The 17,197-nt window shown below is 43.2% G+C and overlaps 1 protein-coding gene across 6 annotated transcripts in view; it reads left to right on the top strand.

Moving 5' to 3' along the window:
• The window catches only part of FTO (FTO alpha-ketoglutarate dependent dioxygenase), a 428,434-nt gene that overhangs the window by 307,912 nt on the left and 103,325 nt on the right, over positions 1-17,197 (top strand). For 2 of the 6 annotated variants that reach the window (XR_012031486.1, XM_072827052.1), the window contains one exon: positions 10,319-10,446. The exons of the other annotated variants lie outside the window; for them this stretch is intronic. Coding sequence is in view for 1 of the 2 variants with exons in the window: in XM_072827052.1 (XP_072683153.1) it covers positions 10,319-10,355 (37 nt within the window). In the remaining variant the exon portion in view is untranslated. Of the gene's footprint in view, positions 1-10,318; positions 10,447-17,197 lie in introns of those variants that run through there. 6 annotated transcript variants of the gene reach the window in all.

The raw sequence follows: 17,197 nt of genomic DNA, 5'->3' as shown, positions 1-17,197 counted from the left end.
GGCCTTGCAACCAATTAAATTCCGTTTCTCACTACCCCCCAGTCCTCCCTCCCCTCCCACCAGTTTGCAGAACAGGTTGGGTAGAGATCTCTGGTGAACCTCCTGCCCACATGATCAACAGATTGGAGGACATGGTGTTCCTTTTGTCATTTTCACCTGTAAACAAAGGTGTGCCACTCCAAGTGATCAATCTCAAGGGTGATTTATGGTGTCACTTGCAAATAGTGGTCAGAGAAAAAAAATAAACATAACATTATTAAACGTTATTGATTACAACTCTTATTACGTCGTATGCCTCTAAAATCTATGCCCCATTTGACAAAGTTACACATTCTTGGGAATTTACAGCATAGCTTAGGCATTTATTCAATTTGATTGTATAAATGGAAGAAAGCTCTTGTTGTAGATGAATATTTCATTGTACATAATGTCTCAAAATCTGGATAAAATTCTGAAATAATAAGTTACACTATATATATTACATGGTAGTCACTAATACATTAGTGTGAGAAAATTAGGGATAGGGTTATTTTATGGAGGACTCTTTAACCAGTCTTTTCCTTCTCCTCCCAGGTTTATATTAGCATAAAGATATTTCCTCATTATAGAAAGCTTAGATAATTCCAGACAAATCTAAGGGGAAAAAAAAATCTAAATTTCCTATAATTCCATCAACTCAGAGTTCATCAATATTAATATTTCACCCTATTAAAACTAAATAGGTAACAGACAAATACCTCAGTGGGTGATTGCCTGACACTGTCATCTACAAAATACAGCTCTACGTGGCATGCTGTTGTGGCATCTGTGGACCACACCAGACGAAAAGCCAGAGGAGTGCAGGAAGATGCTACTTCTCTCAAGATTTCCATTTCTGCGAGAAAAGCATATAGGGAAACTCACTTCGGCTGTTAGTGTGTCTAACGTGTTGGAAGTGACAACTTTTCGATTTCACAGGCGTGTCACAATCCTTACTAAATGAATGCTTGCCACACTTTGAGAGATTTGTAGCTTGGGCGATTCAGACAAGGGACAGCAGAGAGTTACCTAATTAGCCTACAGGTGTAATTATGTAAGGCATTCCAGGCAGTAGTGCGCTGTGTGTTAATTAACTTTCATGCCGAACATGCAGTAGCCCCTGAACAAAGAATGGTTCACAGATGAAGAAAAGCTGCTCGTTTTGCCCTAGCTTTATCTTCTCCTTCTAAAGCTTCCTTCCCAGCCTCTTTTTCTTTTTTTCTCAAGTCAACACATGAGGCATATGAGTTACTTTGCAAATAGCTCATCATCTCTCCCCATAACTCCCCTTCTACTTTCCTGCATAATTCCAGCACATTCTCTGGAATGAGCTTGTACATGACAAAATGTGTCTGTATTTGCTTATGTATTTATCTGTCACAGGTTTGTAAAATCCGTATGATTTCCAGCCGTGAGTTTTTGGCTCTCCGTGAAACTCCACAGGTCTCTTGTGGTGAAGACAGGAATGTCATTCACCGTCCCACAGGAGTAGCTCACATCCCGTCAGCCATCTTGCTTCCTAGTTGCTCCCGTCCATTCCTGTCTCTGAGGAAGACAAGGGAAAAGGCACCAGTTAAAGAAGATTCTTTCTTCTAGGAAATTAATCCATGGCTTCATTTGTGCTGGTTTCTGCTGTCAACTGCTGCCCCAGTTCTTAACTAATGTATTAAAGTAAATGTTGCAAATCCATATAAGTCAGCTCTGCACACTTGCATGAGGAAACACTTGAGGTCATCAAATAAGCACTGTACGTGGATAGTGGTCAAGTGATTTTCCAGTCCTTTCCCAGTTCTCAGGTGGTGAGATCCCATTCTGAGGTTCTCTGCTCCTTCTAATCCTGCCTCCTTGGCATCTCCCTCTGCCTTCATTTTGCTACTAATGCAGTCTAGAATGATACAGGAGCACTCTGTTCATACAGGAGATGAATGTTCTAGAATTCTACTTCTAAAATTCTATCTACACTAGCATGAAATTAACATAGATCAAGGAATTGCCAGCAACATTTAGATCGAATTCAATACGCTTTTTTATTCCAGTACCTCTTTACCAGTTATGAGAAAGAAATGTTTCCATTTTAGTACTAATACTAGTAAGCAGGCTCAGTTTTTATTGTCTTATTGGAAGAAAATAATAATAAAAACTCTTGTTGTTTGAAAAGCATTATTTCAGAGCTCTGTGACGTTATGGGAAAGGCCTTCAAGTTGATGCCACTCTAGTGAGGATAAGGGACATTTGAACAATTTCAGTGCTACCTTTGCATAATTTTCGGTTGGATATCTAGTGGAACTCTGTCTTCATTGTCACTCCCCACCACCCAATGTGGATCAGGTCAGGCCCTCATAGTCAAAACCAGTGTAACCACTTTTGACCAATCACTTGCTTTATGCATCAGGAATCCAGAGTAGTCTCAGACATAATTCCTGTTCCTAGAGAATTCACTATCTGTATGTGAAGATGAAACATTCAATACCTGAAAAGTAAAAACTCCAATAAAGAATCTAAATTACAGTTTGAGACAACACTGGGGAAGAGAGGTCACGTGGCTACATGTGATTGTCTTGTCATTGACAGATGTCTTGTAGAAGGAAAATGTTCTTCATGTAGGGGCTCATAGACACCAGTTGTGAATTCTGAACTGAAGTATTCTGTAAAAAAAATGCTTTTCAATTTTGAAATGGCAGTGCAAAAGAAAAATCTGGTCTATGTAACTGGTAAAGCAATTATTTTAGATTATTATTGAAATAAAGGCATAAAATTGAAAAGTTCTCATAAAATTCATGGACTTCTGAGAAAATGCCAGTGCACCTCACAGACCCAGGGTAGGTGGTAATTTCATTAATCAGTTCCAAATTCAAATGTAAGTTCATTTCAATCTACATATGTAAGATTTAAGGGAAAAGAGAAATTTCAGGTAGGGTAAGATATAGACAGCTGTATAGGAAGAGGTCTTTTCAATTAGATAGAATTTATTATGAGGGTCAGAATAAGATAGTATAAACCAGGTTCCATGTGTTAGACTTTCTGACTGAAACAGAATGTTCAAGAAACTTAGACCAAATATGTGGGGAGTACTAAGAGAATTCTGAGAAGCCTTCAAGGGTTTCCAAAGCTGAGAAGTGACATGATGCCAGAGATACTTTAGGGAAGAATAGTTTGGGGGCAGGACGGGCATAGATTTGGGTTCTCATTTAAAGGGTTGTATTTAAAGAGAAGTCGTGTTCCTGAAATGACGTGATGTGGGCATGCATTCAGGCACAGCAGTGATAACAGAAGAGAACGTATGAATTTCAGAGGACCTCCAATGTAAGAGAACCTCATAACCAATTGGTTATGGGGATGAGGAGGAAAGAGTCAAGGGTGGTACTCCGATTTAAAACTTGGAAGTAAATGGCCGTTTGGTGGGAATGAGGGTGTGCTCCACCACTAGTGGAAGTAGAGGGGAAGTTTTAAGGATCCAGCCCCATGTGTAGCTCTGGGGGAGACCTGAGATGCAAAGCAAGAAGCACGGCTTTGACATCTTCCTGGCTGTGAAAATCACAGAGTTATCCTGGGAGGGATTGTTTGATCTTTGTGTCAACTCAGTGGCCTCAGATATAATCATACCTAAAGTACAAAGCCAGTAATTGAAAGAAAAAAGATTTCCAAATATTTTAGGGATTCTGCAATTTTATAGTGGGTTAGTAATCACCTTGACTTTCTTCTTACAGGGCTTGTAGTTAAGGGCTAGTTCATGCCCTCACCAATAGACAGCCAGATTTCTCCTTCGTTTTATTTAGGTTAAAAGACTTTTACATCACCTTGGTTTTCAGAAACTGACAAACTGCCAGTGGCCTGTCAATTGCAGACTGACTTTTTTTTCACCTGCTCACAGAGATACTATTGTCTTCCGAGAACTAGTGCTTTTCTTCAGTGATGTGACTAAGCCTATATAATCTTTGAAGAATTGGCCGCTTTATACCTAACAGAGAAATGAAGGTGAGGCTGTGGAGCTGGGAAATCTCAGGGCAACACCCTCAAGTGTGAAGTGTGAGGGAAACTGAAGCAAAAAACCCCTCGACTTTTTGCCAAGCCCATTGCCCAGATCTCAACATCTAGACCTGGGCAGAGGTTGAGTTGAGTACATTCAGCTGTCCTTGTATAAAACTGTCTTTATAGAATGTGTACTCATCCCATTCCAGAGAATTGGAAAAGTCTCCTGTTGGTCAGACACACCTGAGTCCTGCGAACCCTGAGCAATGTGACTTTGTAATAGGTGAATGGCCTTTAAAGATTTATTGTTTTATTTTAGTGGGGGAGAGGTAGAGCGAGAGAGAAACCCAAGCAGACTCTGCACTGAGTGTGGACCCTGTCTCGGGGCTTGATCTCACGAGCCCGAGACCACAACCTGAGCCAAAACCAAGAGTCAGATGCTCAACCGACGGTGCCACCCAAACGCCCCTAGATGAATCACCTTTAAAGTCCTCACAGCTCTTGGAGAGTCTGACTTGTGATGTGTGCAATACTGTGTCACCCTGCCCACATCATAGCTACCTCAGTATCACTTCAGAGCTGAGAAGGTATAAAAGGGCGCTGCCAGGACCCACTGCCACTTTGTGAGGGCATAACCATGCTTGCCAAATTTTGAAACCAGTTACGAATCTGAAAATAAAAAATTAAAGATGTTAATCATTTCCCCTATTACTGAAGGATATATGTGAAATCTTGCATTCACCTTTTTAAATAGGCTTTATGATGAACATTGACTTCCCTGTCTCTTGGAAGGCAGATGTTTTTCTAACAAGGAAATAAAGCTACTCTCAACAGTATTTTCCTAATAAAAGAGCTAGTTGCTTTTCCATCTAAAACCAGAGTTTAAGAGCTTTTTATGATTCTAAAATGAAAAGAATTCCCTTACTATATAAAAAAAAAAAAAAAAAGAGTGATGGAAATTTTTTGCCAAAAAAAAAAAAAAAAGGTACCTTACTTTGCCATCTCAATGTGGCCTGCTGGCCTGAATGTAGTGGAAGGGAGAAGCTTTTATTAGGAAATAATCCTTTCCAATTCTATACCAGTCCTTATCCAAAAACTTTCCCCAAGGCTGTGTACAGTCCTGTGCCCTGGAACTTGTTTAACCATAGGTGGGTAATGTTCTGAGCTTTTGAAACCAACAGGATGGTGTGAACATAAGACTAGGTAAAAGAGGTGCTCTAGTAGTTGTAGGATCTTGAAAAGAGTCATTAATGCTTTCAAGCCACTAAAATTTCTTTTTTTTTTTAAATTTTTTTTTAAATTTTTATTTATTTATGATAGTCACAGAGGGAGAAAGAGAGAGAGGCAGAGACATAGGCAGAGGGAGAAGCAGGCTCCATGCACCGGAAGCCCGATGTGGGATTCGATCCCAGGTCTCCAGGATCGCGCCCTGGGCCAAAGGCAGGCGCCAAACCGCTGCGCCACCCAGGGATCCCCAAGCCACTAAAATTTCTTTAATTCTTCTAGTGTTGTCCTTCATAATTGTACTGTCAAATTTCCCATTTGCACATGAATGGGCTTGAATGAATTTGTAATAATAAGCTGGTGTCTGCACCATGTATATTAGGGTCTCAGCCCCCAACAGCAGGGTGTGATTTGGGAATGAAGCACATGGAGGCATCAGCAACACATAATTGGAAAAGAAAATCCCTTCCAAAATAATGGTATATGATCACCATTTCAAACGTGTAGAGATTGGGATCATCCACTTCAATATCATTTTTTGTATTACTGTAACCACTGAGTTTAGAAAATACAGAGTTGATTCCAGATTTTTCCTTGCAGTTTGAAAGAAGGCACACATCTCTCACAGTGACTGATATTCAGCATGAAGGGCCTTACTAACTGAACAGGATCTGATTTCGTCAGTTTTGTTACTTTCAATCGAAAACAAGACACATTCTTTGGCGAAATCCTCTACTTTTATGTTAAGGTATTCCTTAAACAAACCTGGAAGATAAGGTGCCATTATAGCTATAAAAATTAAAGCATCAAAAAAACCAGATGTCGTTTCCAAGACCACAGAGCCATTCACATTCAGAAACAAAACGAGACCCCTAAGAGGCTGCTGCTTCATTTTGGCGGGGTCACTATGGTTCTGGCCCCTCAATCAGGCTTATGGCAACATGAGGGGAGGTCTCAGCTGAATGCAGAGTCTTCATTAGACGTCCTGTAACTAGGTCTAAATGTGACTTCACAAAGACCTCTTAACTAGACACTGGCTAGAATGACTCTTCCCCTGGGAGAAAAGGGTCTTTAAGATATTTTGAGGGGAGGAGAAGGGTTAAGAGGTCTAATCCATAGCTCTAAATTCCCGTGCTTGGGGGAGCTCATTGACATGGTAGGTTTTAAGGGCTTCTTTGGAGCCATTATGGTTTGTCATGCTGAGGCCCACTGGAGAACACTTAATTGTAGATTATTACCCCAGTGTGTCGCAAGGGCTTTTTGAGCGCTTTGACAAAGCAGCTTGCTACCGCTTATGGGAAACCTTGGGAAAGTTTTGATGCACACAAACCCGAGAACATTCTTTGGGTTTGTGCTTTTAAGTTAAATAACTGGAATTGTCAGGGGCTTTTAAATCTTCCCATCCCTTCCTTCCTCTGTAAATCAAACCTCAATTGTACATAGATTCCTGGGTGCTGGGTATATGCTGAATATGTTTCTTTCCCTTCCTAATTGTTTGTTTTTGAGGTTGGGATTTTTCTTGGCGGTGGTGGTAAAGATGGTGTAATGAACAAACACAATTATCACATCCAGGGGCTGCAAAGCTTTAATTTAGAAATGTAATCGAAATCACATTGTTTCATATGGAACCAATTCCTTCTTGTCTTTTTCCCCCCGAGGAGTGAAGGAAATATCTCTGGTATATGGTTTAAAAACCTGATAGATTAGACCTTCCGATAGGTAGGTGGATTAAGGCAAAGCACAAAAAAAAAAGGCTCATGTTTTCATGTGTCTCCCCTATTTCAAGGTATTCTGAGTTTACCAGATTAGTCCTAATCTAATATGTAGTGCTTTAATGTTTTAAACATTTTGGCTGGACTCTATTCCTAGCCTCCATCTCGCCTATCTCTGTTAACATCTCTGCGTGCATAAGAGGGCATTCATTAGGGCTGGACTGAGGGAAAACAGCAAAAGATCAGTCCACATTTCTTGGGGTTTGGGAATGCAAGGCCATAGCATTGAGAGCACAAGAAGTTGAGAGGATCCGGGGGGGTCAAAATTCAAAATGGTGAACCTTTTTTTCTTTTTTTTTTTTTCTTCTTCTTTGCCCAGAACTCCAGGTTCATTCGGAAATGAGTTCATTTATGCAAACACTGAAGTTTGGGGATCTCTAGCTCCTGCTCATGGTTTCCCACACTGTAAAGCACCAGTGAAGCTAGAGGATCAGAAATAGTTAACAGTCTTTGTGCTAGAGTATGTGGATTTCTGTGTTTTTTGGGTTTTTACGAGCTCACTGCCACGGTTCCTCTTCTGTAGATAGAACCACCTATACTGTTTGCTTTTTTTTTTTTTTTTTAAGATTTTATTTATTTATTCATGAGAGACACACACACAGAGAGAGAGAGAGAGGCAGAGACACAGGCAGAGAGAGAAGCAGGCTCCATGCAGGAAGCCTGATATGGGACTGGATCCCAGGACCCCAGGGCCACGCCCTGAGCCAAAGGCTCAACCACTGAGCCACCCAGGGGTCCCTGCTTACTTTCTTTTAAAATTACCAAGAGATCTAGACATGTAGCGCAGAGGACACTTAATGAAAGCTGTTAACTATGAGTTACTTTGTTATATGAGATACACCAGCAAAATAAGGGACACAATTATTTTGGTAGGACTCTGTCATGGATACAGGAAATCTCAAACTTGATCTTAGGAACAGATGGAGAGGTCATCTGTCCTTGACTTCTGCATCTCCTTAAATTTGTGCTTGCTCTCATCCTTCAGCACACCAACTTCTCCTGTATCTTAGGTCCACATGGCTGAAAAACAGCTACCACTTCTGGGGCGCTCACCTCCATATAGGGGGTGAGGTCCCACCGAACAAACAGGGCTCCAGGAACCTCCCACTGAAGCCATGTGTGTTGGAGAGCTCCGTTCCCAAAAGAGGGTGACGAGGGACACAAGCCTGTATTCTTTTACTGGACCACTCCTTTAAGGAGGAAGTTAAGGTACCTGCGGTTCTTCTTCACATTCCTCAGAATAAAGCTGCTTTAAGGAACGAACATAAAGTTTTAGAGCAGGAAAGGATCTTAAAGTTCACCCAACCCTACCCTCTGTGTCTCGTTGAGGAAACTAAGACGAACTGAAAGTGATTCATTTTCCAGAGGTCCTGAAGCTAGTTCACAGCATCCCATGCTCAGGCTTTTAGATCAGGGCTCCTAATGCATCCCTTCTTCAGCTTTGCTCCACCATATCACAGCTCGTGCGCATTTCACGTGTTATTTTTTGCTATTGCCTAGAAGTTTTTGAGTAACAAGGGATTTATATTTATAGTCCCTCATTTAATAGATGGCTTTAAGTTTTATATACTCTTTGGCTTGAGAAAAACACAGGCAATGTTTATGAAGACAACCTAGAAATGTGTGGGCAAGTATTTCTAATGTACCATCACACAAAAACAGCAAAATCATGGTCAAATAGCCCATAGATTAAAAAATAGTAAAAATTATATAGGCGTGTAGATGTTAAGCAGGTTTGTTAGACCAGTGGTATTATGTGTAACTTTAAATTTCCTTAATATTGCCATTAAATTATTTTTAGAGTTTTAGGGAGCATATTTAATAAAAATATATCCCACTCTACTTCTCCTCATCTTAGAGCTACCTGAACTTGTATGCCCAATATTTTTGCTCATGGAATGTAAGGCACACCTGAAACTTCTATTCCAGTAATAGACACACTGAATATGAAATCCTCATAGCTATGGCCACAGCTATATTCAGTCAGGTTCTAAGCAGATGCTTGGCCCCAGGAAGAGGACTCTCAGAGGCAGTCAGAGGATAAGATGTTCTCAAGCACAAATGGAATCACTCTCTAGGAGTTAGGAAAAACGTCATGTCATATGACTTGACCCCAGAGGGCTTCAGGATGGGTGCTGGAAGCCTAGAACATTTCAGGTCTTAGAGGCACAACTTGGTTAAAACAAGCTAGATGACTCTCAGCAAAGTTCTTTCTGCGGCTATACCAGCTGCACCAAGGTGGTGCTCAACCTAGAAGGTGCCTTTCCCACTCACAAGCCCCTCATCCCCCAAATTCACTGTCTATACTTGTGACCACAAAACCAGGGAAGAAAATCCAGTTTCTTCGACACTGTCGGAGTTCTAATATGCCCTCACTGCGGTCAGGGCCAGGAGTAGCCAGCAGAGCTTGTGAGAGCAGGAGGGCTCACCTCGGAAAGGCAGGCCTACTGCTTGCACTGCTCCTTTTACTTGAAAAGAGCAGGCTGGTTTTTCAAGGACGATGAGAAGCAGAGGGAAGGGATCTGAGCCGAGCTGACATGGCATGTGCCATACCTGTCAGGCGCCTTTAAACCATTAGCTCCCCAACCCCAGGAACCTGCTCTCTTCAGCTTCTTGTACAGCATGGAACACAGCACGGTGCCGTTGTGGCTTAATGAAGGTAACTGAAGTTTAGGGAATTTGGTGAGGAGGACACATTGTCAGGAGCAACCCCAAAGGCACCTCTGCTTCTCCAAAAGTGGGACTCCTTTGTTTCCCAGCTGACAGAGGGGTGGAGGAGAAGGAAGAAAACCGGGCTGAGATTGGGCCCGAAACACAGGGGTGGAGGTAGGTAGCGTTTTCACTTCTGTGAAATCAGCAAGGATTTATCCTAATGGTAACCTCTCCAGAGATTTCGATCACCTCGTAGGCCTCTCACTTCCTGTAGGACTTTGTTTTCTATATAGAATTCACATCTGCCTGGTCTCATTTAAACTTCCTTTCTCCTGGCCCTGGCCAGCCCCACTGTGCAGGATTGCCATGGGCACTGGCTGTTCAATACCAGAGTGTTGGGAGCCAGCAATTCTTAGCCTTGGCCACAGTTGTACATAGGTTCTCCTCTCTGCAGCTGTGTTTAGCAGGCATTTGGTGGAACCCCGGGCAAACCTCAGTTCAAAGCAGAGTTCACACCTAGCGAGCAAACCACTTTAATACAAACAGTGAAATAATTGACCTTAAAATAATCCCGTTAGGGACAGGAAATATGGTGGCTTGACCTTTTATTAATAATTCTTTTCTTTCCAATAAAAATAGCTATGAGTCAACAGCATCTCTTCAAATTTGGTTAATTTCCTTAGGTTCACTCCAAAGGAGAGGTTCCATCAGTGGCTTTGAAATCTGAACGGGATGAAGAAAAATCATTTATGTGGTAAAAATGTCAACTACACTAACCAGATTAAAGACTTTCTACTGAATTAAAGAAAAATTTGACTCGATTATTTGAAACTAGTTGTAGATACGTCTAAGCACACAGAGAAATCTACTCTGAAGTTGTAGTATTTGCAAGTTCTCTAGGAGCTTACATTCCAATGCAGGGGACCCCTGTTAAATAAATACATAAAGGAGATCACTTCAGAAAGTGAATTAAGAAATGGGGCAGAGGACAGCCCTGGTGGCTCAGCGGTTTGGCGCCGCCTTCAGCCCAGGGTGTGATCCTGGAGACCCCGGGATCAAGTCCCGCATCGGGCTCCCTGCATGGAGCCTGCTTCTCCCTCTGCCTGTGTCTCTGCCTCTCACTCTTTCTGTGTGTCTCTTATGAATAAATAATAAATCTTAAAAAAAAAAAAGAAATGGGCAGAAGTGTGAGTAGTGATTAGAGATTTCAAGGAAGGCATCTCTGAGAGGTGACATTTAAGCTGAGATCTGAAATACATGAGGGAGATAGCCCCATGCAGACATGGAGTTAGCGTTCCAGACAATGGGAACAGCAAGTGCAAAGTCCCCGAGGTGGGAATGACCCCTTGGACGAACGGGAAGCACGTGGAAAAGCTTTCAAGGAGGAGTAGAGGTAGTTGGAATAGTCAGAAGGAAAGTAGAGCCATAGAAAGGCGTTTAGATTATATTTGAACTATAGAGAATAATTTGGAAAACTGAGCACCGACTGTTCTAAGCCATCTGTGAAGGGAAAATGTGCCTGAGGTGCATGTTTTATTTAGTTCTAAAGAAGAAAAGTGCTACGATTATTCTCCTTTTTATACCTCTACGTTGAGTTACACAAGTATTAGTAAAATGAAGTAATATTCACAAAAACACTTTAAAAATTTTAAAGCACTGTAATTTGAGGATATTGTCATCATTAAAGTGTTTAACATAATCGAGGGTATTATTACTTTATGGTAGAAAAATCCTGCTAAAACCTGAAGCGAATTTTCCTAGGACACCCCCTGGCATTTCTCTGAGACCTGTGTTGCTATGAAAAGCTTCTGTTGCCTTTTCCCATATCTCATGAAGGTCTGAGGGAGGAGGATTCCTGCTATGCAGACCACAGACCCCCAGGAGAGAACCACTTTGGTGCCCTGGTCTCCTCTGAGTCCATGGGGTCAAAGGTAAGGCTGTCCTGAGATCGTGACTCCCAGGACGTCTCCACTTCTTGGGCCATGCCGGCTCAACGGAAATTATGAAAATATCCAGGGCCAGGAGCTAATAAATAGGAAGTGACAGGCATGGCATATTAGGGGATTATCACATGCACCAACTCTCTTGCTGACGCAAGATGAAGGTGGAGGGCATCTAATAATCCCCCTGAAATGCGCTGCCCGATGTGCTGGTGATACAAAAGGAAATCTGGTTTCTTGCAAGGCGGACTCAGAAGACTGATGTCCTCTAGATGACCGTTCCCTTTGACATTTATCTGCTTTTTTGTGACCTTTGGTTTCCAAATGTAGTCCTTGGCTCTGACCTCTGGAAAAGATAAAGGAATGAGTTCCAGGTTTGTTCGTTGGTACCAGGAATGACTAACATTGGAGTTTCTCGGCTGACGGGTACAGGATGGCGGTCACCTCTCGTGTTGGCTGTTGTCAGGGCATGGTGGCCTCCATGAAGGGCCCGGCAGGGATGCTGTCTGTAATCACGTGCTCAATGAAAGCAAGAGTCCTCTTGATACCTCTTGACTACATAGCTCCACCAGTGCTGCCCAAGCCATAGAAGTGTAAAACGAATTAATGGAGCAAAACAAGTGGCTTGCATACAGTTGGCACTTCTGTTCTTATTCGGATCAGAAAGAACAATCGGATGGAGATCATTTCAGGAAAAAGAAAAAGGCATATGTTACTTATTGTTTTGGGCGAATGTTTTTATGAGGAAAGGGGATGCCGCACCATTAATAACTGTGGCACGCCATAGCAATTCCAGTCGGCCTGATAGATTAAACGTTAGCCCTCTCTCATTATTCCAGCGGCATTGGCTTCCCCCCAGCCTGATATGTATTCCATGCACAGTCAAGCCTCTGAGTTGACATCTTCTTCTAAAATTGTTTGGCTGTAATAAATATAAAACTTTCACCACTGATGTAAAGCATTGCTGGTTGGCATCATTTCCTACCCCCTTTTAATTATTCCTGACACTGTGGAGAAACATCTAATATAAATCTGTAATGTGCACTGATGACAAACTACACGGTTGGAGGACCATGTAATTTCTCCACAATTAATTAAAGTGCATGGAGATTTTTTTTTTTTCTCCCTCTCTCTCTCTCTCTTTCTTTCTTTCTTTCTTTTTTTTTCCCCCTCCAGCAGCCAGATGCCACTGACTGGCTCAAATAACACTGCTGTCAACTGTAAAAAATTAAGATCCAAACCGTAAGAAAGGTACTTAGATAAAGAAACCAGATGCCGGGATATTTGTGATCCCCGCGTCCATCCCGATGTAAGCCCCCATTGTTCGACATCTGTAACTCCACAGCTTCATTCCGGCCCAGTCTGTCAGCGGCCCATTTCCACAAGCGTCGTCACTTTGGTAAATCTTTTATTAAAAATTGAACGGTGCCAATCAGCAAGGGGAAGAGGGACACCCGGGGCGGGAGCGGGGCCGGGGGTGGGGGGGGAACCTCTTGTGAGAAGAAACTGGGGCCTGTTTACACCAGTAACGCCCGCTGGTGTTTATGGGCACGTGCGTGTGGTCACCCAGAGAGAAGGAGGGAAAATGCTCGGCTACCATTTCAGGCGGATCTGCCACCTGGAATTGATCAAAAGCAAATTAATTTTCATTTTCAATTAGGAATACAATTAAATCCAAAGTGTGCTGGGGAGGGGGGGGAATGATACTGTTTACATACAGCCCCTCAGCCCGTGCAGTGGGAGGGCTGGAGGTAAAGCCAGACGAAATGAAATACAATTCTTTGTGTCTTTGCAATTTAATTCATTAAAGTGTTAAGGTGCTGGCTGGGGCTGCTGCTGCATTTTACCTCCCCAGTTGCTGCCCCTCCTTCCCCTGAGGCAGCATTTTAGGAAGGGGGAAGAGGGAGGGCCCCTGGGGGGTGGGAGGTGCTGTAGGATCTGAGAGAGACCCTGCTTGCTGGGGGGCCCTGCCCCTGTGGGTCCGCCCGCGTTTTCCCAGGGTTCTGCTGTGCCTCAAGGATGTGGGGGGTTTAATGGAGAGCCTGAATTGGGGAACAGGAATTTGGCTCTGCCTTCTGCCTCCAGCCTGCTGGCTCTCAGCGTCGGAGCGATACCTGGCAAATGGATCCCCCTTCCAAGTCTGGCCATCATCAGAGATATTGAGTGATTGTGTGAAAACAATCTGGCCGGTGAATGCCTCATGTCACAGGATCCTCGCTCTTTTCACTTGACTTTTTCTCCACATTCAACTGCTGCCTTTTGTTGGAGCAACCAAGTGGGGGCCTGTGGGGCAGACAGGATTCCTCCGTGCTGCCTGGGGAACAGTTGGCCCAGTGTGTTCATCACCAAGGGTGGTAATTTGGGGAGCTTTGACCCTGATTTTAAGGAAAGTCAATTATTTGTCAATTATGAGACCTAGAAATCCAGCGAGAGGACTCAGATGTTAAATGCCCAGCTCTCTGGTTGGGGGATGGCTAACAGCATATCAGCAAATATGAATATGAACAGAAGTTTGCCCCCCTATCGACCTGCCTCCCACAATCAGCTTGCCATGAGCGTGTTGCTCTGCTGAAGAGAATCTTCTGACTCCATCTCAGAGAAGAGCTTCTTTGAAAAAACAGTGGACGATAAATATTTCGCCTTATGAATAACAATGAAGATGGCCTTAGATAATAGCTTACATCTTTCTAAAATTCTTTAGGTGATGGATTAAGAGAAAGAACATTCTGGGATCATGGAAACAGCTGCTTTTGGTGAAAGATTATCCAGAGCAGTGTGGTCACCGCAAATCTCCTGAGTTCCAGTCCATATTTTACTTCATACCACGCCACCCCCCCCCCCTCCTCATCCCAAAGCAAGGGTTTACGTTTCCTCCTCGCATGGTATTTGTGCTTTAAAAGAAGATTTTATTACTTCTGCTACAGTGGAATTTCTCTTTTTACTAGACAGTTGGCATGACCACAGCCTGAAACCGCGATGGAGTTGTTAACACGCTGGGATCAGTTTTTCCCCCTTTAAAGCTATTCTTTTCTTTTCTTTATTTTTTTAGGAGGGGGGTAAGAAAGCGCCAACAAATCAACAGAACTATTAACTTTCTGATTTATTTGCTACAGAAAGCAAAAAAAGTCAATGTGAAGTGACAGAAACACCAGAACCGACAGTAGGAAAACATTCTCTGTGAAGGTTTCCAACTGAAATTGTACCACAACCAGTTGGTTATCTGGAGATAGACATCTTCAGTTTCCTGATTGCATAATAGAAATGGGATTTCTTTTTCCTCTCAAAAAAAGCATTATCCATAACGTCAACATCAAGTTGTCTGTGCTTTGGGTTCCAGCAAACCTTCCTCTGGGAAACAGGCTTATAATCATCTGAATTGCTAACAGTTTCCACCATTTCTCCTCCTTGGAGGGGAAGGGTAAGTGTTGCTAACACAGTGAAGGCCAGAAGAGGTCTTCAGGAGCCTGCCAGATTAACCCTGCCTGCCTGGCAGATACCATGCATTGAGTAAATAGACATAGTCCTAACCCCTCCCCATAAGGTGACGTAGCTCTTGAGAAAATTCATCTGGTTGCATATGGTGTCTAATGGCGGCACAGCCAATACACATTATTGCTTTACAAGTAACTCAGGGTTAGAAGTCTATAAGGATTTGGCACTGTGGTTTGGGGCAGTCCAGGACAGTTCAGACATTTGTCCTGGCTGGGGTTGGATGTGCCCTTCTCATGAATGGCAACCAGCGATGTGTGTTGCCCTGCCCTCCTCACTAAGGCACCCACCCTCACTCAAGCTGACAGGTCTTCCCAGTGTAGTTGGTGACAATGCACTCTGTTTTCCTCACCACCACCCCTGCCCCCACCAGGTTTCTGATGACCCATTTCTGAGATGGAAAATTCTTGGCTTTGGCCGACAGCTTACATCATTTTTGCACTTAACAACGCCCATGATCGCAAAAGCAGCCCTCATTTTTAAATCACTTTGTATATCAATACTTCATTTTATTTAATACAGTGTTTTAAAATTATATTTAAAAGGCAGCCTCTTTTCGTCTCATGTGCCCTTGGCTGGGAAACAAAGGAAGTCTCTTTTAAGAGGTGTTTTACACTTTATGACTACTGAGAGAGAACATAGTTCTTTAATAGGTGTATATGTAAGAGAGTTCTACATTATAGCTTTTCAGAGATTAAAAGCTCCGGAACAGGGCTGTTTGATAACATCTTTGAAGGGCAGAAGAGCAAAGTGGAAGCCTCAGAGATTTGGATGCCAAAACAGAACACTCCCTAAACCTGTGGGCAACAGCAGCTTCTCTGAGATCATATTATTCTCACTGATAATAGCGTTCCGCCCTGACTGTGGGTGAGGACTGCGCAGGATGGATCATTCCTGTCTTATACTTCATGGTTATGGGCATGTAATATGTCCTTCATTGAGGCAGGCAATTGACGGAGACGCCAGAGCATTTAAGACTTGAGTCTACTGGAAATGAGACTTGCATTCTTGCCAGAAATGGATGCTTTTCTGTGTCCACCACTATCACACATCTTGACTTTTTTTTTAATCCCGACTCTTAAAACAATAATATCAAACAACTCCAGGGGAAAAAGTTAAATATTTCCATATGAAGAGCTGATTAAATTTGTATGGTTTTCTTTTCAGTAAAAATTGATATGTGATGAAACGCAGTACAGCTGGATGGCTGGTTTGGGCTGATACACCCGCATCCTCTGATCTCTGGACCCAGCAGCTCTCAGCGCCAGTGCCCCGTGATGGCCGTGCCATGGCCCAGGTTCGGAAATGCCCGTTCCTGGGGCAGCCGGGCTGCGGGATTGCAGGCGCTAGGCACCATCAGCAGTCACCTGGGTCGGGGCTTTCCTCTTAATTCACATGTCCCTTCGGGGACAGGTTGAGTCCCTGTGAAGCATCCTGGTCAATAGGGGACATTTAATGCTCCATCAGTTAGGATTCCTTCAGCTGAAGATGGGGGAAAGAACCAGGCTGGGATATGGGGGAAAGTAGTGAGGAAGCTGATTTATTGGCTCATGAGTTTGAAAAGGACAAGAATATCTGGTGTTAGTACAGTTCCATCTTGGGTTCAAATGAGGTGGCTGTGACCTGTGTTCTTTTGCTCCTGTGCTGGTTTTATACTTCCTTCACGTTGGTCCCACCATCACACTCTCCTCTCTGGGTCACAGGATGGCTGCCAGTGGCTCTGGAGGCTCTGTGCTTCCCATGGGGAGAAGCAAGGACCCTATCCCGGTGTTCCCAGCAAAGGGGCTCCTTTGCCTTGATGGTAGTATTGCCAGGGCTAGAGTGGACTGCACTAGAAGCTTCTGGGCTTAGTCTGAGAAGGAGACTCTGGGCTTAGTCCTGGTGGGAAACTGAGGTTACACAGAATGAGTTGGTGACAAAACAAGAATGTCCCTCGCGTATGCCAAAGACCATCCCACCAAAAGAGTAAGACAGGGAAGTAGACCTCTTTGACTAGGACACTTGAGTGTTTTGGGGAGACCACATTTTAGTGCTTCTGTTTTTATCCCCTTTAAAGTATGAATAAGAGGAAAGGGCTTCTCAATCATTTGTGTGACTGTACAGGCTTGACATTTGCTTTGCCCGGGGTGTTTG

Source organism: Canis lupus, chromosome 5, assembly GCF_048164855.1.
Source record: "Canis lupus baileyi chromosome 5, mCanLup2.hap1, whole genome shotgun sequence".
NCBI lineage: Eukaryota > Metazoa > Chordata > Mammalia > Carnivora > Canidae > Canis > Canis lupus.
Note: the sequence above shows the minus strand (reverse complement) of the source record. Positions and strands in the feature narration are given on the sequence as shown.